The sequence below is a fragment of the Lepus europaeus genome, chromosome 17 (genome assembly GCF_033115175.1).
Source record: "Lepus europaeus isolate LE1 chromosome 17, mLepTim1.pri, whole genome shotgun sequence".
Lineage (NCBI taxonomy): Eukaryota > Metazoa > Chordata > Mammalia > Lagomorpha > Leporidae > Lepus > Lepus europaeus.
The window spans coordinates 33,590,323-33,611,702 of NC_084843.1; the positions used below are offsets into that span (position 1 = coordinate 33,590,323).

Sequence of the window (21,380 nt, forward strand, 5' to 3'; positions counted from 1 at the left end):
GCTGGTGCAGCAGGAGGCGGCTTTACCTGCTGTGCCATGGTGCTGGCTCTAGGATTTTATTTTATGGATGAGAAGAGTGATGTGTAGTGTGGTTAATGAACTTGCCCATGGTCCTTCAGCCAGTATATTGCGGTAACATGAGCAGAGCACGTGTCCTGTGAATTTCCCAACTGTGGAGTTGGGGTGGAGTTGGGGGGAGTGGAGAGAAGAGGAATATCTCTGAACTGTGTGTCAGGGAGTGGCAGAAATGTAGCAGGCTCCTGCTACACAGCATGTAACTGAGTCACCTTATAAAAACTGGGGGGGGGGGGGGGGGGGAATAGAAAATTGGCAGTTAGCTTTCCAGAATAAGGGTATTTCAGTTGTCCCTCACTACCCCACAACCATGAGGAATTGGTTCTGGAGCCCCAGCAGACACAAAGCTCCACAGATGCTCAAGTCCCCGGTATAAAAGAGCCTAGGATTCGCATGTAAGCTGTGCACCTCCTTCTGTATACTTCAGATCTTCACTAGATGACTTGTTGTGCATAAGTAGTTGTTACACTCCATTGCTTAAGGAATAATGAAAAGTCTGTACATGGTCAGTGTACTTTACTTTCCACATATTTCTGCTCTGAGATTGGTTGAATCCATGGATCTGAAGTCCATGGATCTAGATGGCTGACTGTACCCTGGGTTCTCAGTGTGCAGGCTGTGGACCAGCAGCACCATTGGCAGCCTGTTAGAAATGCAGATCTGCTGGCCTCACAGCTCACTACTGAATCAGAGACGCCAGGACTGGGCCCAGGCATCTGTGTGTTAGCAGAGCCCTCCTGCTGGGTCTGATGCAGCCAGACCCCTGCTGTATGCAGGAGCAGATTGCTCAGCCTCTGTGCCCGCCTTGCCTTTTGCTGTGACATCTTTGGCTCCACCTCCTACCTGGAACGGAGCTTCTGCTTCCCGGCTGATGGTGTGGTTGTTGGTGCTGGGCGGTGGGCAGAGCCCACCTGGCTCCTGGAGACCTGGGGGGCCTGCTTCATCACTTCCTGGCTGTGTGACATGACTCTGGGCAAGCCAGTTTGCCTGCCTGTTTCCTCACCCTTGAAGTAGAGGGATTGCAGAGTCGTTGTGTGCACTGAGTTAAATGCTAAGTAGATGTAAAGGTGGCCACCAGTGTCTGCCACTCAGAACCATGCTCAGTAAATTGTTTTGAATCTCAGCTGGACATCTGGAAAGCCCTTCTCTAGTCCCTGGGGGACCCACATTGAAGTGGAGCCTGGGGCTGTGAGAGCAGCAGTGTTAGTGCCCTTTACCTCTTGGGAGGGGGAGATAAGAGGCAGCATCAGGGAGAAGGAGGAGGCAATAAAAAGACCCGCAGGATTAGGGGTTGGCAAACTGTGGCCCGGAGCAAAATCTGGCCCATGCCTCTTCCTAGATAGCCTTTGAGCTGAGAACGGTTTTTACAGTTTTAATTGATTGAAAGAAAAAAGAAGAATGACACTGTCTGCACCCGAAAATACGTAATTCAGACGTTAGTGTCTGTGCATAAAGGTTTATCCAGACGCAGTCGTGCTGATTCAGTTACACGCTGTGGCTGCTTTTGTTCTCTAGTGGCAGAGTTGAGTGGTTGCCCCTGAGAACGTACGGTCTGCAAAACCTAAACCATCCGCCACCTGCCCCTTACGGAAAAAGTGTAGGGGATGTGGGCTGGAGACACGAGGCGATGCAGAAGGCGATGCTAAACGGCAGGCGCTGCTGAACTTTGATACAAACACGTACTGTGCTAAGTGTTGTATGTGTGTGTGTCGTCCAACTCTTGCAGTGGCACTCAGGTAGCAGGCACATCTTTACCCTCATTTTTCAGATGGGCAAACTGAAGATTATAACCTGCCCAGGTCACAGACAGCGTGGAGCCAAGATTTGAATTGAGATCCAGCTGTTTTCCCAGCTGGGGTTGTAACTACTGTGCTCTATTTCTTCATGGTACTTGGTGGGTCAAAGTAGGAGATGCTTAGGGACTCTGCAAGGCATTGGGCAGTGGCTGGAAAGGGACTAGGGTGCCTTGGAAGGTGATGAAATGTTTCTGGGGCTCATTTAATGGAAAGCAGAAAAGCAGGCTGGGAGAAAAGTCCTTATCACAGCAGATACCTCTGGGCTGAGGTCATGCTAGTGCAACACCACCACCCCTGGACAAAGCTCCTGCCCACTTCTCCCTCTCCCCGGTCTGCTCGTTACCCAGCCTGCTAATGAGGAGGCACAGCAGGCCTGAGGAAGGGCACTGAGAGCCGGTGAGCCAGGCCTGGACGGCAGAGTTGGTTGCCGTTTTGTCTGTAAAATAAGAATGTCAAGGAACAATTGTGTCTTCATTGCTGTGAATGTGGGCCTTGTGCTTTCAAAGGTCAGTGCCTGTGAGCACATCATGGTTTCGAGTGGGTTCCTATGGTAATCAGGCCAGCGTGACTGAGGGCATTTTGTGTCCGACAGCAGGGTGCTGGGTTGCCATCCTTCTCTGAGCCTCATGTTGTTTCCTGCAAATGTAACTCTTTCTGTTTTCCCCCTTTTCTTCCTTTCTGCACCACACTTAGATCTGGACCCAGGGACTCCCTCAGCAGGTATGGTCTTCTTGTATTCTTGCTGTCTCTGCCTTCCATGGGGGCGGGGGGGCCTGGATTAGGAGAGCCAGGGAGTCTTCCCGGGAATGAGGGGTTTTTGTTTTGATTTTTCTATCTCTCAGATGATTGGAGGCTTTCTTCCGGCGCTGATGCCAATGGGAACGCCCAACCTTCTTCGCTCGCTGCCAAGGGCTACAGAAGCGTGCACCCCAACCTTCCTTCTGACAAGCCCCAGGTAGGCATGCGCCCAGGGGTGGGGGGTGGGGGTGGGCTTCTGGAGTGCCGCCTGTTCTTGTGTCTTTTGGCTAAGACTTGGGACTTCCAGCTTTCCAAACTATTGTGAAATAATTTTCAAGCATTTGGGGCAGCTCTGTAAGGACCAGAATTCTGGGGAGAGTTGGATCACGGGGAAGCAGAGGTGCGGGATGAGGCTGATCTGCACCAGGGCAGTGAGCCCGGTGTTTTCTTGGTTTGACGTGTGCATGGAAATGGTCTCAACGAGGGCATGCTAGTAGCCCAGAATAAGTAGAAAAGAGGTCTGAGCTTGGCTTTGAACACAGCTCTGTACGGTGCAAGACTGAGGAGTGCATCTTGTGTTCAGTTCATTGATCTGGGGGAGTTGGGCTGTCAGTGTGCAGCGACTGTGTCCCTGAGGACGAAGGCCAGGTAGCATTTCCCAGGTCCAGAATCCAGCAGCCCAGGAGCAGACAGACGGGAATGGACATGGGAGCACAACGGAGCACAGACAACCCAGCTGTACCCTGCAGGAGAAAACCCCATGAAGCTGTACAGCTTGCAGTAGGCATCATTTTGCTTCAGCCTCTCCCGCTAGATGGTTTTCCCGACCTTTCTTTCTCCCTCCTCTTTCTTGCTACTTTGCTATTTTGGTGAAAGGAACAGACCCTGTTTTGATGCAGATGATCTATAAAGAACACGTCCACACAGAGGAGCCACGGCTGGGCTGCTCAGAACACACTGCAGAAGTGTGTTCCTTGGGTGGGCACTTCCCTGTGCCCTCTTCCCTCTGTGAAGGCGCTCCCAGAACTCACAAGGAGCCTGCAGATTCCATGGGTCCTTCCTCATTCACACTGGCCCCCGAGAGGAAGCCGAGTCAGCAGGGATGGCTCCTTCCTCTGCAGATGCCTCTTTTCCCAGGCTGAGAGCTGGTTGCTGTCAGCTGCCTCTACGCGCTTCCCTAAGTACAGCTGTGTGCATCCAGGGCCACTGGTCAGAACCAGCAGCCACAGAGGGGCCCGGCTTCCCAAGGTCCCCATTAGACACAGGCACAGGGAGATCACTGGGTCTCCATGGCTTGCCCTAATTTTGCCATCTCTAAAACCTTCCCCAGTGTGCTGCCTGTGGTGGACACACCTCAGCCATCTCCAGAATGGATGCGCTCGGCTCTGTCCATACTAGGAAACAGTGCTGATGAATGCAAGTCAGATGTAGCGGCACCTCATGGTCCACTGTCAGTGAATTAGCCCAGCAGGTAGCACGGTAATTCCTGTGGCTTCCTTTTTTTTTAAAAAAAAATATTTATCTGAAAGGCAGAGTGAAAGAGAAAGTAAAGACAAAGAGAAGTAAAGACAGAGAAAGACATCTTCCATCTGCTGGTTCACTCCCCAAATGGCTACAATGGCTGGATAGGTCTGGGCCAGGCTGAAGACAAGAGCCAGGAATTCTACCTGGGTTTCCTATGTGGACTGTGGGGGCCCAAGCACTTGGGCCATCTTCTGCTGCTTTCCCAGGCACATTAGTAGGGGGGAGCTGGATCAGAAGCGAAGCAGCGGAGACTCAAACCGGCTCTGATACAGGATGCCAACATCATAAGCTGTGGCTTAACTTGCTGTGACACAGCGCTGGCCCCCTCTTTAGATTTCTTAAACACCTCTTCTCAAGAGATCATTTTAAAAACATGTGCAGTAAAGAAAAATAACTTTAAATGCATTTGTGTAACACACCGTCATTGAGCTTCTCTGTAGTGCTTGAATCACTGTTCACGTTGCCCTCCCAAGCAGGGCAAACCTTACAGTGTGGGCGAGCATCCCATAATAGCCCCCATGGATAGCGTGCTTTCTTATCTGTTGCTTTCTAAGGATTTCCTTCTTCCTGGAGTTTCTTAAAGGAACTGGTAAACTGCTAAAATAAAGCTTCTATTCGGCACATTCAGGGTAAATTTGGCCATCCAAATTTCCAGGCTCCTTAGGCCACACATTACTTCTTGGATTTGTTCCCTGAACGCAGACATGGCCACTGCCACAGCTGTAAGTATGCACTGGCTCCGACAGGGCCAGAGTGGGCTGGGGCCTGCCCTGGCTTGGTGTCAGCTGAAGAAAGCTCCCAGACCCCTTGGAGGCCTGTATCTCCTCCTAGGGACAGACTTGGCATCCTGGAGACCTGTGGGCCAGACGGGAGTCCTGTCCTGCCAGCCTGGCCCCGCTGCCTTGCTCCAGGAACGGGGAACCAAGGTTTCCCTCTCTGTGACATCAGCATCATCGTAGCCGTCTCCAGCCGGGGTAGGGGTTAGTAGGTTTTGGAATGGTGTAAACTAGAAACATACCGGAATCTCTCAGGAAGCCTCATTTCTTCACTGACTACTTTCTCAGAGGATAAGTGAAATTTTATCAGTAGCCAGCCAAGCAGGAATACAAACTGCCCTTGTGGCTCCTGCAGTGTTTACAATAAAACAAAAAGCAGTTCTTTCCGTGTGAAGTCGCTGTGCCTGTCCCCTTCCTTCTTTAGGCCTAAAGGAGGCCTCAGGACAGAGGAACTTTGACTCCGAGTGCCGTGCCAGCACTCTGGGGAGGCGTCCTTGCTGCAGATCAGAGTCCTGGGAAACCCATGCCTGGTGCAGTGCAGCCCTGGTGCCATATATGGCCACAGCCAAATTAACTTAAAAACTCAGTGAAACAGATTTCTATCTTTGGACAAGAAGGAATCACATGTGGGACATTTGAGCTCAAAGTAAAAACAAACCTGAGCCCAAAGCTAAGTGGTCTTTTGCTCACCTCCTTAACAGTTGTCATCAGCTCACCTGGCTGTCCCAGTGGTGCATGGCAGTCCATGTGTTTTGTTTCTAGGGAGCATCCTTTAGTCTGTAAACATGCCCCAACCTCCAGTCCAGGTCCACTGGCACCAAATGAGTTCCTTTGCAGGCTTTTGCCCTTGCTGACTCGCAGAGAGGGACTGTTCATTTTCTAGCTTGGCTGGTACATGTGGCTTCATTCTGGGTGTACTGTGGAAGGGATAGGCATTGAGCTAGTTGAGGAGACACACAAAGCTGCTTGCCCGTTCATGTTATTTGAAAACAGTTCTAAGATTCCTCGCTGCTTCTGGGTTGAGATTCTAGTCCAGAGTCATAAACTTTGTTTTATTTCTCATCTACTCATCCTTCCTAACATCCCTTCCCCTTGCTGACCATGCTCCAAAAGATATAAAATGCAAAACACGATTTAAAAATGAAAGTAGACCCATACCCCTATGCCTCCACAGTTTTGGGTTCCAACCCATTGGCCAGGCATTAACCAAACTCAAATTTGCCTCACCTGTGCAGTCTGGAGGAAGGTTTTGGCTTTCTTCTGGTCCTGGGATATCTGGGAACGTGAGCTTTCCTCGTCTCGTGGGCTGATTCCCCATTGAGCCACAGGTTGGCAGATGGTCATCAGCTGGAGAGTCCTCTATTTCCTGACTCTCTGTCGTGTTATGGCCCAAGAGGAGGGGTGTCTGGGGCAGAGGGACAGAGGTGAGAACTGTAGCTCTTTAGCTCTGGACCTGTAACCAGAGCTCTGGGCTTAAGCCATGATTCCAAGGCTGATTACTCACCGCTGGGATGAATGCTCTGTGCGTGTGATGGGCAGGCTGGGGCTGCAATTTGAGAAACCAGGCACAGTTAGTCTGGTGGCTGATGACATGTGTTGTTGCCTGGTCCCTTTTTCTTGTGCATCAGAGCTGGGAGACTGCGTGCTTTTAGTAATAGTGCATCAGATTGTCTCCTCTGAGCAAAGAGCACATGTGTGTTCAGAGTCCTCAGCATTTTCTTCGTGGTCAGCTCTAGTTTGTTATGCTTATGGAATTGAGCGCCAAATCTCAGCGACTCCATAAAGATAATCTGTCTTGGGAACACAAAGAAGTCTGGTTCTTTCAATTCTCCTTTCCCTGAGAGAAAAGAATGAGAGATACTCCAAAGAGTTCCAGTGAACTTAAACTTAAAAAAAAAAAAAAAATTAAAAGGCAGTGAGACAGAGAGAGGAAGAGAGAGGTCTTCCATTCTCCTGTTCATTCCCCAAATGCCCACAGCAGCCGAGCCTGGGTCAGGCCGATGCCAGGAGTCCAGAAGTCAGCCTGGGTCTCCCCTGTGGGTGGCAGGGACTCACCTGTTGCCTCTCAGGGTGTGCATCAGCAGGAAGTTAGAATCAGGAGCAGAGCTGGGACTCAAATGCAGGCCCTCCAGTATGGGATGCGAGAGTCCCAGGGGACATCTTAACCACTGTGCCAAATGCCTGCCCCAACTTACACTGTTAAAGCCAAAGTCTTAATGAGGAAAGTAGGCCTGAGAGGGAAGGCGCAGGGCTGGGCGGGGGGTGGGGTGGGTGGGGATCCTTCCCAGGGCATTTGGCTCCCTTGACACCACTGTCGAGTAAGGCAGGCAAATAAATAAAGATGCAGTCGGCTAAGGACTGGCCTCAGAAGTGACTCAGCATTGTGGGCTGGGCCCAGCCTCCCCGGGAGTAGCAAGCAGCAGGCCAGCCCTCCAGGGGACTCGGATTCAGAAGAGAAGTGTGGGTGCCACGGGGAGTCTCACCAGAAGGTTTTGTTTCAGAGTGCGTCGTGCTGTTATTTCTAACGGTCAACCTTCTTTCCATGTTCCCTCCTCTTCCTCTCTACTTTTCCCTGTTTTGATATTGCATCTTGCAAATACCACTCCAGGTTCTCTGTCCCCCTAAAGAGGCGTGCTTTGCATGGCAGCTGCCCGCCACGTGCAGTCCCCGCAAGGGCTCCCTCCGCGTGAGCTCATCAAGGCCTTACATCCCACTCAGCACCCCCGGCCAGCAGGACCCCTCACAGTCCCAGCCCAGCTCTGTGCCCCTGGCAGGCAGATCTTACCTCAAAGACATGGTGTGCCCTGGTGCCTTGCTTACGGATTCCACGTTGCCCTGTGCTTCGTCCCCGTCCCAGCACCACTCTGCAGCTACCGGGACAGTTGATAGCAAGACTGTGAGCTCTAACCCACGTCATGGGCCAGCTGGGAGTAAAAAGGTCAGCAGCTTATATGTCCCTTGTTTATCCAATAACGTTCGCCGGGCGGCATCGGAAACGTCCTCTGGTGCTGCACGTGACCCGGCCAAAGGCACTGCCCTGGAGACTGCAGGCACCCGAGCACCAGCTCCCAGCCTTGTCGCCTGCACAGCCGGCACAGGAAAGGCACCCCCTGCTCCTCCTCTTGACTCTCCCAAGCTACTCTTGGACATCTGTAAAGATGCAAGTGGCGAGCGTCCTTCCCTGGGGACTCGGGCTTCCTTCCCGGATGCAGTGAGACCACCCGTGCTAGGCCCCCAAGGTACCTCCGATCCTGAAAACTGGAGGAGCCAAGAGCCTTCCCTTCTGCAGCCGTGCTGTCCAGCCAAGGCAAGGAAGTGGGAATGTCTGTGTGTCTCCTGCCCTGTCTCCTTCTGAAACTGACCAGACCGGCTTGTTTGTTTGTTTGCGGGGCTGCCCTCCTTCCGTTCCCTTTCCTCATTAATGTTGCTGTGGCTCTAATCCCGAGTTCCTCTCTCTAAGCATCTCAGCACAGATCTCTGTCTGTCTCCTTCTCTCTTTTCTGTAAATGTGCTAAGTGTGTCGGTGTGTGGAGCCCACAGACTAATATTGTGGTGAGATGACTCTGTGTGTGTGTGTGTGTGTGTTGTGATGACAAGGTGCCAAAGAAACTGCATTTACTTGCAAGATTGCAGGCTGTCCAGAGGTTCTGTGGGGTTAATCACAGCCTGCCTGCCTGTTCTGTTGTTCTTTCTCTCTCTTGTAAAGTGTTAAAAGGATTCAAAAATAGATGGGCAGAAAGTAACCTTGGCCAGAGCTCCCTCTGGGTCAGGGGTAGCAGGAGGCCAGCTGGCCAGCACCCGCTGTCTCAGGGATCGGAGGCAAGGGCACCAATTAGATCCTTCTCAGGGTACATCACTGAGTGCCTACGACTGTTTACGTTCCGGTCTCACGGCTGCCTGCCGCAGCCCTTGGTGTAATGACCCCCTTATTTCTCGCAGGATGCCTCTTCGTCCAGCCCGGCCAAGCCCGAGGTAATAGTTGTCCCTCTCTACCTGGTTAATACCGACAGAGGGCACGAAGGCACGGCCCGACCTGCAGCGCCCCCGGGCACGCCGGGCTGCGTCCACCCAGTGCCAGCCACCGCCTCTGCCGCCTCGCCTCTGACCTTCCCGACTCTAGACGATTTCATTCCCCCTCACCTGCAGAGGCGGCCGCACCCCAGCCCGCCAGCCAGTGCTTGTGGCTCCTTGCCCCCTGGTAGCCACACGCCACCATCCTTCTCACCACCACCTCCGCTGGTCCCTCCGGCCCCGGAGGACCTCCACAGCGGCTCGGAGCCCGACCTCACGGGAGCTGTTCCAAGTACCGTAAGCTTGCCGGCCCCCTCCCACAGCCTCCCCGGTGCCTGCGCCCTCCTGGCGGTGATCGCGCCCCTCTCACTGCACTGCTCCGTGCCTGTGTGATGGCCCAGCCACGCTGGCTGCCCCTCGAGTGCATGTTCCCCGGCGTGTCCCCAGCCTCCTGCCGCTGCTCTCCCTTGCTGTCCTGTCTCCCTGAGAGCACTTTCTTCCCTGTGACCTTACCCGCGGCTAGCTGTGCTCTTCCTGGGCCAGGCAGGTGGGGCCGTGTGCAAAGCGGAGTGGTGCGTTAGAAATAGGCAGGAGAGCTCCCAGCAGGCAGCAGGGGGTGCTAAGGAGGAAGAGGCCTTCGGAGATGTCAGTGAACAGACTCTCTGTTATCTCAGAAACAGCAAGGACTGGGATGAAAAAAGTTGAGAGTGGAAACTTCACTGAGCAAAGGGGTCTAAGTGTTAGGAGCTTCAACCCAAAAGGCTAGAGCCCCTGAGGGGGAGGCCCTGGGGCCCCAGTGCTCATGGACTTTAAAGGGCCCTGGCACTGTGAGCCATGGGTGATGAGGCCCTGTCCCTGGGGGACAACCCAGCTGCTCTAGAGAAAAAGCTGATCCAAGGTGCTTGGGTCTCCTTTGTCCTCCAGAGCCCTGGGAACTGAGAGAATTTAAAGGGCTCTCAGGGTGGGGCATGATATGGGGACACCTGGATCCACTCACAGGGCTGTCAGTTACGGTGGGATCCAGTAGATGTTAGCTACAGTGCCGAGGACTTGCCCTAAGAATGGGGGCCGGTCACTCAGCAGTAAATGACTCGCTAATGAACAGTGAACCCTCGGGTGCCTGCCCTGTCTGGCTGCCTTGGGTACAGCTGTGAACGGGTCAGGGCCCTGCTCTCAGAGTGCATCAGGTCACGTGGAGGTAGGTGGGGCCACCTGAGGGAGAGCGAGGCTCCACTGAACGGCCGCTCTAGGCTTTCCTCCGAGTTTCCAGTTCAGTGGGTCTGGGAGGAGGTCTAGGATGCCCATTTGGCAGCACATACCCCGCAGGTTCCTAACGCTGGGGTCCACATCCCACATTTTGAGGTGTAGTGATCGGTGAGGCAGACACATTCCCTGGCTCCCCTTTGTGGAAAGAAGTGTGCCCACCCAGCTGGCCCAAATGGTTTGTTAAGCTGGAGCCAGCCATGCAGAGACAAAGAGGGAAACTTTCTATTTGGCCTGCAGGAGAAATTATAATGAGGCATGAGGCACACTGAAGCCAGGAGCTGGTCCATCCCTGGGCGGGGACATCTACTCAAATCGGTCAGGACCAGGCCACAGCTGGGCCACAGGCATGGATGTCCCTCTCTCCCCGATCTTTGCAGCTCAGCTCTGTTGGAAGAAGAGGCGAGATTATTCCCTGATGCCCCCCTGCCCCTTGCTCAGCTGAACGTAGAACTTAGAAGCCACTCTTGTTGTGGGGAGTGCAGGCATCGTCCCCTTGCACACAGTGTCTCCCCAGCAGGAGGTGGAGGGAATCTTGCGTGTAGGGCCCCCATACGCCACTATAAGTAGTTTTGTTGTGACCTATAATGTATCATCTGTGTAGCTCCAGGTTTTCACATCCAGTTTGTTTGAGGTGCCCAGAACAGAGTAGAAAGGGGATTGTCCTCAGTTTCTCAGACACCACTAATCAGCCTGCTGTAGGCTACCCAGAGGACTTCAGCTGGCCCCATGTCGTCTGGTTTTGCCCAGGTCACAGCATAAGAGGTGAGGAAGGGACACTGCTTAGAGTCTGTGTGACAGTTGATGTCACCATGGATGGTGTTTGAGCCTTCCCTGGTACCTGCTCCGTCTGCAGGAGAGTAAGAAGGAAAAATAAAAGTGTTAATTGATCTGAGTTCTTTCCATCACTGGCTTTTTTTGTGATGATCGAGAAATATGGCACAGTAAATTTGTAAAGTGCTTCATGCTCACATTAGGCATTTGTGCTTTAAAGAGCTGCATGCCTGATATTTTGTGTTCTTATGTGCATCCTGGCAGAGTTTAATTTTTTTTAAGATTTCTTTAATTTATTCGAAAGAGTTACAGGGAAAGGTAGAGCCTGAGAGAGAGAGGGGTCTTCCATCTGCTGGTTCACTCCCCAAATGACCACAATGGCCGGAGCTGAGCTAATCTGAAGCCAGGAGCTTCTTCTGGGTCTCTCATGTGGGTGCAGGAGCCCAAGGACTTGGGCCATCTTCCACTGCTTTCCCAGGCTATAGCAGAGAGCTGGGTTGGAAGTGGAGCAGCAGCTGGGACTCGAACCAGTGCCCATATGGGATGCCAGCCCTGCAGGCCAGGGCTTTAACCTACTGCGCCACAGCGCCAGCCCCCTGGCAGACTTTTCAGTGATATGACATTTTCTTTATTGTATCACTTTGGAGGTAAGTTAGGAAGAGTGTAATTATTTCCCACTTTCTAAGTGACAGAATTGAGATGAGGCACTTTGTACAAGATCATACCGTGCCTCTTAGGTCTCGGGGAAGGAGTTTGTTCACTAAAAGGGCTGTTGCTCCTAATGGCAGTGGCTGTGTAGGGCCCTTTTGGAAGGGAGAGATGGACTCAGGCAGTGGCTGTGAAGCCCTACTGTGTGTGAGGAGCTGCCCGGGTACTGACACGCACATCCTCTCTTCTGATGAGCTTGTGCTCTCTTGCTACAAACTGTTGGTCACACAGGTCACACAGGTGAGTCCTGTCATTCATGGGATGTTCACTGAGCATCTGTTGCCTGCAGGGCATTTTGCCACGTGCTCGGGGAGAGGGGAGAGTGACAGGAGGAAGGGTGCCTGGCCCTCATTCTGCAGGTACTTACACAGTAGTTCATCCCTGATCTAACATAATTGTTTCAAGATTACCTATCAAAATCTTGTCCTCAAATCCCTTTAAGAATGCCATCCTGGGTTAATGGTTTATAAATTCCAAAGTAACAACCTTTGTAAATGCATAGAGATGATGGAAGAGGCTATCTAAATGGACTTACTACATTTTGGAGGTCTTCTCGTTTGTTTAAAAAAACCTGGCATTATCCCCATCATGCAGATTATAATGTTAATATTAATCATTGTATTGGTATTTCTGGCAGAGACCTCAGGTTTCTAAAGTCAGGATTCTCACAAGTCTTTACTTCAGGGATTTTTGTCACTCTAATTTTAGAATGAAAAAATGTCACAGTAGGATAGGATAAGATCCAAATCTCTGCAGCCAGCATTAGTAAAATTGCTCCGTGGTTCTGATACTAAGAGCAGCTTTCTGAGAGAACTGTTACTTAACTCTTCCCTCTTCCATCCGTGTCCTCGTGTCCTCGATCTCTCGACACAGAACACTAAACTGCCCTGATCTCTTCCAACTCAACCAGCTCTTGTTCTTGGGTCTCCTACGGAATGGCATGGGTCTTGCATGTTGCTCTACTCTGATTGGAATTTGCCTTTTCAGTAACCAGATTGACTCATAGCCACTGCCGGGTGAAACCAATGAATGATGTTCCTGAGATTTTCCGTAACATTCGCCTCCTTCCTCTCCCTTACTAATTACCAACAAAGAATAAGCATTCCGGATGAAAATCTAACTGGAATTAATGATGTGATGTGTCTCATTGATTATGTTTCTTTTTATAATTAAGATCTGTATGTAAAACTTCACATTTCTTTCTTTGAAAAAGCGTTGGCTCCCGGTTTCTTGTATCCAGAGCTGGTTACAGTGTGTGCTTCCTTTTCAGGGTTCCAGTCCTGTGCTAAATGAAGTTTCTTCCTCCCACACTGGAGGCGACTCCCAGGCCTCCACACCCGTGAGCAAGCCCTCCTCGGCCTACCCCTCCACCACCATCGTCAACCCTACCATCGTGCTCCTGCAGCACAACCGAGGTGAGAGCTTCCGACACACCCTTACCCAGGTCGCTGGCATCCAAACAGCTTGTCCCTGACATCGGGGACGGGGTTTCCATTGGCCCAGAGCAACGACCGCAGATCCGCCCTGGGCCTTCTGCCTGTTTACGCAGTCACAGGGCCCACAGAACTGCCAGCAGGCAGAGAGGGCCCCTCCTTTGGGCTGGTGTCTGAGTGAGCAGGCTGGGCCAGTGCATGTTCCACACTTTGGGTATTCATGGTAGTCTTCTTTGGAAGCTAACATCAGAAAAGATTAAAAAAAAAAAAAGAAAAGAAAAGAAAAGAAAGAAGGGTAAAAGCCTCCCCCACCCCCACCCCCACCCCCACCCCCCAGCAGAGTCACAGGAGCATCTCCCCCCGCCTGCAGGTTCCAAATGGCCTGCATTATCCAGAACTGGACCAGGCCTGTGCTGGGAACCAGAAACCCAATCCACGTCTCTCATGTGGGTGGCAATGACTTCAGCCAACAGCTGTTAGCCTCTTAGGGTCTGCCTTGGCAGAAAGCTGGGGTCAGGAGCCAGCCAGGAATCAAGCCCAAGTACTCCAGTATGGGACATAGGCATCTTAACTGCTTAGGCTAAATGCTCACCCCAAATTTGTGTCCCTTAATTCGTCATCATGCAAATTCAAATGTGGCAATTTGCAAAGAAAATCTAAGTACAATAATCTCTTTTTTAAGTAATGTCGTTAATGATTTAGTTCTTTGACATAATTTTCTAGAGGGCAGAATTTCAGGGTACCTAGATTTTAAAAGGCAACATACTAAAGCACAGAGCATGTTTTTGTGCCTCTAGACCAGAGCGACGGAGCTGTTCTCAGTGGCTCAGCACTGGCACTCACCACAGCAGGTTGCTGTGTAGTGTCACCTTCTGGGGACTTTGGTTTCCGGGGCTGTTTGCCTTTCCACTGCGTGGCCCCAGTCAGCTCAGTGCAGAGCTTCCTTGTCTGTTTTCTGAGGCTGCTGCTAGTTGGTTTCTCTCCCTGGATTTGAGTGACACGGTGGAGGTTTGCGAGAATAATGGTGTGTGTTGAGTCTTCTGCCTGAAAATTCCAAGCAGTGCATCTCCATTCCAAGTTTTCCCTTTTGGAATCCCACCGAAGAATAAGTGTCCCCTCTGCAGGGGTCCTTTGCAGCTTGCAGTGCAGTGTTTTCAGGCTGTTCCCCAGTGTCTTGTCTGAATTTCAAAGGGCCCTGGGAGCTTCCTTGTGTTCAGAGCTCTGTGCCTGTGACCGGGTCTTCCTTTGCCTGACTCCCTGTTCACCAACTTCATTCTTTTCCTCCCTTCCCTCTTTCTGGGCTAGCCAGGATGAGAATGGGACCAGCATCTATTTTTAATTATTTTCCATACTAAGAGTTTTCTGTTTCCTGCTTCTAACTTGAAAAGTGGATGAATAAAACATTTTCTGTCAGTTAGAATCTTCCCACTCAAAGCTTAAATAGTTGGCTTGGTAGTCCCAGTCCCCCCACCACACACACACACACACACTGTGTGTGGCTCCCATATTAATTTTCACTCATGACTCCGTGGTCTTTACAGGATGAGAAGTGTCCCCAGCCCCCACACTGGCCACGTGGGAGCCCATTCTCCTCCCAGCCCTGCCCTCTGCCTTCTTGGCAGTCGCTAACCTTGCCCAGAGACTGTCTATAAAACAAGACAAAGCAAAGTTTTTGGTTTTCTATGAACTCCTTTATGACTCATTTTTCCTTTTTAAATCCAAACAGAAGCGAGTTGGTTCCCAGAAGAAAAGGCAGTTTCTTTAAAAATGGGATTTATTCCCAAGGCAACTTGTTTGTTGTCGGGAAGTGCCAAGTGCAGTGCCAGCTGCTTCTACCCAGCCCTTCTGACAACACCAAGTGTGACATCTTTGGGCACGGAAATGCCTGCCGTTCCTTTGGGTTTCTTCCTTCAGCGAACGACTTCCTCTTTTTGACCCACATACCTTCAGCTCTTGCCCTTTTCCTTTGTTCCTGGGCTTTAACACTCAGAATGGTGCAGCCTGAGATGCACATCCATCAGGAAAGGACCTGAGTGTTGGTGTTAGGGCTTTTGGTTTTTGTGTTCTTGTTGTTGTTGCATTAAATGATAGCTTCCCGTAGAGAGCAAAACCAAATGTTCACCAAGCAGGAGGGCAGGAAATGTGAATAGCTGAACCATGCTGGCCCTGGCCTGTGCTGCTTCTCAGACATGGAGTGGAGGTGTGGAGGTCAAGCTGCAGAATTTACCGGCCTGGCAGCCCCGCCTAACCTTGTAGACAGGACCCTTAGAATCAGTTTCTTAACAATTGCAGATTCTCCTGAGGGAAGGGTAACTCTGCTCCACTTCTGGAATTCTCATTTAGTCATCCTAAAAGAGTTCTCTGACAGTCTGACAACAATCTAATCTCCCCGCACCAGCCTTGCCTGCTAGAAACAGAGGGGCACCGAGCCTGCGGCTGATGGTTGGGAAGAGCACGGCCCCCAAGCCCTGCCTCCTAAGCTTTCATGCCACGTGTGTTTGGGAGCAAATCCCTGGGCTTTGACTCAGGAAACTCTGAGCACCGAAGGAGGTGCAGGGGTCCCCCTCACTCAGGGCTTCTCGGCCTTTCATGTGCATCTGATCCTGGGGTCTTGTTAGCTGGCAGGTGCAGAGTCAGGATGTCATAGGGGAAGAGAGGGCGGGATTCTGTGTTTCCAGCAAGCACTCTGAGCTCACCAGGTCTGCTGGCCCATGGACCACGCTGGAGAGCAAAGGGCTTGATGGTTCTCAGACTTAGCTGTGGATACATGAAACAGTCCTGGGATTGCCCCAGAGTTACCAGTTTCTAACTTGGCTAAATAACACCACTGAAAACAGTCATGACTGCCGGCAGAGTCATGCTGTCCCACACTTCCAAAGCAGAAACAACATTGTTGTTTACGTTGAGTGTCAGTCACTTCTGCCAGCTGCAGAGGGTCCTGCCTACAGCCTGCAGAGTAGAGTCTGGGGGACCCATGGGTCCTCTTACATACCATGGAGCACTTTAACAGAAGAGGAAACTCAGGCTGAGGGTTCCGGGATCAGCCATTGTCATCTGGCTGAGCCTGGTGTCTCACTGGGCCTCTGCTGGTCCAGCGAGCATTCAGATGGGCCCAGTGGCAACTTTCCCTGGTCGTGAGCTCCCAAGCCACTCTGTTTACTTCTTGCCCCCACTGATTCTGGCAGGAGGGTGGGGATGCGGCTTGGGGGTGGGGTGGGTGATGACAGCACCCATGGGCTGGCTGGCGCTCTATTTTTATCTATGTGGCTGCTTTATATTTAGCAACTGGGGATGGTGAAGGTCATTTTTGTGCTTAGCTGATAGCAAGTACATACTGGACTATCCAAGAGAGATGGTGGCTTCCCTTCCATGCCAGAGCCCAGGAGGCTGAGAAGCTGCTAGAGTGGAGAGTCAAGTGGAGAGTCAAGCTAGAAACAGCCCTCAGAGCTGGGGGTGCCGAGTTCTAGACCCACCTGATTTTCAGTGTAATCTTGGAGAATTTGTGCCCCTGATCTGAGATCTTGAATGCTATGGTTGTTGTGCAGGTTCCAAGTGTTCTATGTAAAGGCTGTTAAAACAGTGCCTGGCTCACAGGGGCTCCACGGCTATAGTTAAGCTTAATATTTGCCATCAGATACCAAGACAGATTACGGAAGGTCTTGCCCATTGAAGCCAGTGGGTCTAGAGGGTCCCCCTTTGTGATGAGATCATCTGAGGGCAGTGGCAGCCCCAGGCCTGGTGCAGCTCTGGGAGGAGGCACCAGGAGACACCCTGCCTGGGTAATAGGAACCACTTGTGCCTGTGGCTGAGCTGCCCACTTCAGCATCTAAGCCCGGGGGATGGGGCAAACACAGGGCTTGGGATGCTCACGGCTTGTGGCAGGACTCCATGGGCCCCCCGTGTGCTGTGTGAATCTCACACTCTGTTCTTTTCTTTTGTCACAGAACAGCAAAAACGACTCAGTAGCCTTCCAGGTAGGTGAGAAACATTTGTTTACATGCTAACCCCGAAGAGTTGAAGCTATCTTTTGGTGACCACCTGATGCTCAGTGAGCACCAGTGTCCCTGGTGCTCGCATGGGGTGGGGACATTGTTTGCTATGGGACTTCAGAGATTCGAGAGACAGGGATGGGCCCTGTCTCCTGGAGCTTGCTGGCCAGGGGTAGACCAGGCAGGTGAACCAAACTAGCAAGTGTGCATCCGGGGACTTTGACCCAGGCCAGGGAGGGTGAGTACCAGGCCCGGGGCTCAAGGATTGTGCTATAGATGCAGTGTCCATGGCAGGCCTCTCTGAAGAGGTCACCTCCTGGCCTTTGTCTCTCTCCCAGGATGGGGCAGGTGGAACTGGGACACATGGGCAGGTGCTTTCCTTTCTGTGCCGATATATGCAAGTAGGTACCTACAGGGTTATTGTGCCCTGAAGCAGGTGCAGATGCCTCTGCAGAGCGTGCCACAGCTCAGATTCCCGGGGTTGGGTGGGAACGCGCGTTTCTTACCTGCTCCTCTGTGCTGCCGACACTGCTCTCTATGCTCGCCACACTTTGCCTGGCCATACGTCAAGAGGCGCTCAAGGTGCAGAGTGACTTAGGCAGAGGCAGGTACCCAGGCTCAGTCCCTGGTGATGTGCATGGGACTGGGATGGTGTCAGAGTAGGGAGGGAACAAATGTGTGCTGAAATCCCTGGGAAACCCAGAGCTGGGAGGGTTACCCTTTCCTTTGGGCTTCCTGTAGCCATTTTGCCCTGAACCCTGATTCCCCTGTTGACTAATGGCTGGTGCCACCTCGGGCTGGCTCTTGAATGTCCCTGGGCCGCAGTCTTCATTGCTATCACTAGAGAAAGCAGTAGTGCCTTGCAGGTTGTTGTGAAGACCAAGTGAGCTTCTGCTCACTCACAGCTGGGTGCTGAGCAGTGTCATTCACTGAGCACGCATGGCTGTGAGCTCCCGCTGTCAGCAGGTGCTCCTCAGAGGCACTGGCCATTCTCTTGAGTGCCTCCTTTGGGTCAGCTGCTCGGTGTGCTGTGATCGTTTGTCACCTTCCTGTGCCCTGGGCTCCCTGGAGAATCCCATGAAGGTAGTGGACCCCTTGTCCGGCGTCACACATGAATTCCAGGGTGAAGAAACCCCACGCTGGTGGGTAACCAAAGCCACCGTTTCCTGAGCAGCTGCTGTGTGATGTCTGTGACTTCTTCCCACTGCTGCCCTTGTGATTCGTGGAGCGCCCAGGTGGCGAGAACGGGGGTTCTCACGTGTTCCCACCCTTATCAGGGCTTGGCCGCAGAACCAGGGCAGCCTGAAGTTGAGCCCAAGGTGCCCTTGGCTGCCCCCTGCTCAGGCTGTGACACTCCGGCCCACTTGATTCTCTGGCTCCAGCTCAGATGGCACTGAACATGATGGCTCTGAAGGGAGAAAGAAAAGTGGCTCCCGTGGGCTCCTTCCTGCCCATGTAGGATTGAGAGGAGTGGTGGGATAAATGAAAAAGACATCCAGCCACACGCCGGGAGATCCAGAGTTTGGTCTTGGCCTTCCCTCCCCAGGGCTGTTTGTCCCTGGGTAAGTGATGTCACCTCTCTAAGCCACGTTTCCTCATGTGGGCAGTGGGGGTGACAATCCCTGCCCGTGACAGAAAGGAGGAGGGTGCTTTGCACCCCAGGAAAGGCCACACAGATGTGAGGGCTTCTGCACCTCGTGGGCACGCTCCGGCCGGCTGCTCAGCTCTGGAGTGAGCTGGATGCTACCGGCCTCCCTGGGCCTGGGGATGGGAATGATGCCGATGGAGTGGAATCACCTGGTGTCAGTTGTTTCAAAAGATGTGGCGCCACAGTGCTCAGGAGCTCCTGCAGGAAGAAGCTGCCAGTCCAGTGTCCTGGTCTCTGCTTCTGCTTCTTGGTTGTCAGCAGAGGCTTGGGAGCCCCGGTGGGGGCTCTGCTGCTCTGTGAGCGGCATCAGGAATGAATGCTTCCTGGTGTTTGGTCTCGTGTGGCTTGCACTCTCAGGCAGACGGGGAGATGAGCTAAGGGCTAGACCGTAAGGGCTGGCTGGGGTGCAGGCAGGGGAACAGAAGCTGTGCTGTCATTGCCAGCCACAAGCTTTGGGTGTGGCGGAAAGGGAGGCCCTGGCTGAGGTCGTCAGCGTCACTTATGCGGAGGCCCGAGACCTTCCTTGTTAAAGCATTGTGTGAATCTCAAGGAATCGCCCCCAGCTGCCCTGAGCTGCATTGGAGTCTTCCTGGCGAGACGTGGCAGCGAGCCCTGCTTGTGACACAGGTGCCAGAGTGTGGCCCTGTCCCCTGCCTGGTCCAGCTGCCACCTTGGATTTTCTCTATAAAAGTTAACAGTCTTTCTAGTTCAGCCCTCCTTATCCGGAAACCCACTGGGTCATGAATTACGAACTTCTAAAATAAAATTCAGGGCCATTGTTTTGTAATTTGAAAGCATTCTGGCAGCTCTGGGACAAAGCCATGGACTGCCAGCCTGGATTTTACTGTTAAGTGACTGTTGATGGAGCTATCGCCCTAACAATTAAAAAAAGAAATGACTGTGGGCCTAGCATCCTGGGAATGGTGCGTCTGTCAGCATCTTACAGTAGGAGGGGCCCGAGTGTCTCCAGCACGGCTGAGACAGAGCTTGCCAGCAGCTTACCTGCCCCTCTGGAGGGTGGGGGAGGGTGCCCAGCACAGCCATATGAAGGCGGTCTCTGGTCACTTGAGATCCCTTCACACTCACAGGCGTCCTGCCCAGTCCTTGGCCTGATGCCGGGATTTCCTGGGCGCAGAGCTCATCCCCTCGAGTGGGGCTGGCCTTAACACCTGTTCAAGTTTACGGTGCCGGTGCCAGGGATCAGGTTTTCCGAGGCACTCGCTAAGCTGAGTCTCCCATGGAATTATTGAGAAATCGTTCTGCCCTCACAGACTGGGCGTGCGCTTCAGAAGTTTGTTTGCGATCTGGGCAGAGTCACCTGTTGGGTAGACCGAGTGTCGTAAAGGCCGAGCGTGCTGACGTCACTGTTGCACACACATTGCTGACTTTGTCCCGACTCTGCATGGGCCCTGTGGTGCCAGCCTGCTCCCTCACCTTAACCTTTCTCTCGCGTCCGTCAGGGGATGGTTACTTCCCGGGCACCTGGCAGTGGCCGGGGCGTATTTCAGTGCCCTTCGATGTCACCCACGGCCTTCGCGGATAGCACTTGCCCCTGGCTTACACTTTCCTTTCCCCGTCTTCTGCTCTCTCGAGTTCCTGCCTGACACACTCCTCCATACCACCCTCCACCTCCACTTCCATCCCCCATCCTCTCCAGTGCTCATCCCCTTTGCTGAAGTCCGGCACCTGCCCCCACCATGCTGCCAAAACTGTCGCCTCAGCATGTTCCTTTCTTCTGCCTAAGCTGCTGCCGCCACCTCGGCTTGCGTCTCGGGGGCTTTGAAGGCTTTACCGACCCACTTCTTGGCATTATCTTCTCTGGCTTCATGGCACCTTGCTGGACCTTCTCGGTTCATCTCCGGGCCCTCAGATGCTCCCTCTCTGCGTGGGGATTCTTTTGCTTTGCAGCCTGTAACAGTGGCATCCCTCAGTGCAGATGCTAGCCCTTCCTCCGATGCTGAGCTCGTATGTCTCATTGATGCCAGCCATCACTTTTGTGTCCATGGCTGCAAAACAGCACTCCTGCCAAGGCATCTCACCTGGGTAACCTCTGTATTCCTCGCGTCTCACCTGGGTAACCTCTGTATTCCTCCTCGGGATCTCTAGGGCTTTTCTACTTGAGCATCTCGCGGTCTTAAAGGTACTGCGGTCAGGTGGAAGCAGCCACGCCTCCTTTCCTTCCCAGCTCCTCTCTTTTATTAGGCCAGGCTCCCAGACTCAGAACTCCAGTGGCTGCTTTGAGGGAGGCAGGACAGGAGATGGTTCTGAGAGGAGTGCTGCAGTCAGGTGCACCCTAGGCCAGATCCCAGCTTTGCCTTGTGCTGCCCGTGGGACTCCAAGCAGGGTATCTCTGTGCTTCAGTTCCTTTAACTTTTTTTTTTTTTTTAAATGAAAGGATGATTGTAGTTTCTTCCTCATAGGTTTACTAGAAAGGTGAAGTGAGATAATGTTAATAAAGAGTGGAGCATTTCATTGCCTGGTACATAATTAGCTCATAGGCCCCTGGCCCTTTGCTTATGCTGTCTCCTTTGACAGGATTCTGATGATATGTTCCCCTTCATGGCCACAGGGCAGAGCACATTGCGTAGTACCTGTTGGGTGCTCAGCAAATGCCTCTCCCATAGCAAATGACATGGCTTAGAATA

General features: G+C 52.5%; 1 protein-coding gene across 47 annotated transcripts in view; it reads left to right on the forward strand.

The window, feature by feature from the left end:
• Positions 1-21,380, forward strand: part of SORBS1 (sorbin and SH3 domain containing 1) — a 237,798-nt gene that overhangs the window by 136,909 nt on the left and 79,509 nt on the right. For 18 of the 47 annotated variants that reach the window (XM_062215205.1, XM_062215217.1, XM_062215218.1 and 15 more), the window contains 5 exons: positions 2,565-2,591; positions 2,714-2,826; positions 8,849-9,217; positions 12,936-13,080; positions 17,043-17,072. In XM_062215205.1, the coding sequence (XP_062071189.1) occupies positions 2,565-2,591; positions 2,714-2,826; positions 8,849-9,217; positions 12,936-13,080; positions 17,043-17,072 (684 nt within the window). The remainder of the gene's footprint in view (positions 1-2,564; positions 2,592-2,713; positions 2,827-8,848; positions 9,218-12,935; positions 13,081-17,042; positions 17,073-21,380) is intronic. The other 29 variants (XM_062215213.1, XM_062215232.1, XM_062215241.1 and 26 more) reach the window with 4 other exon arrangements.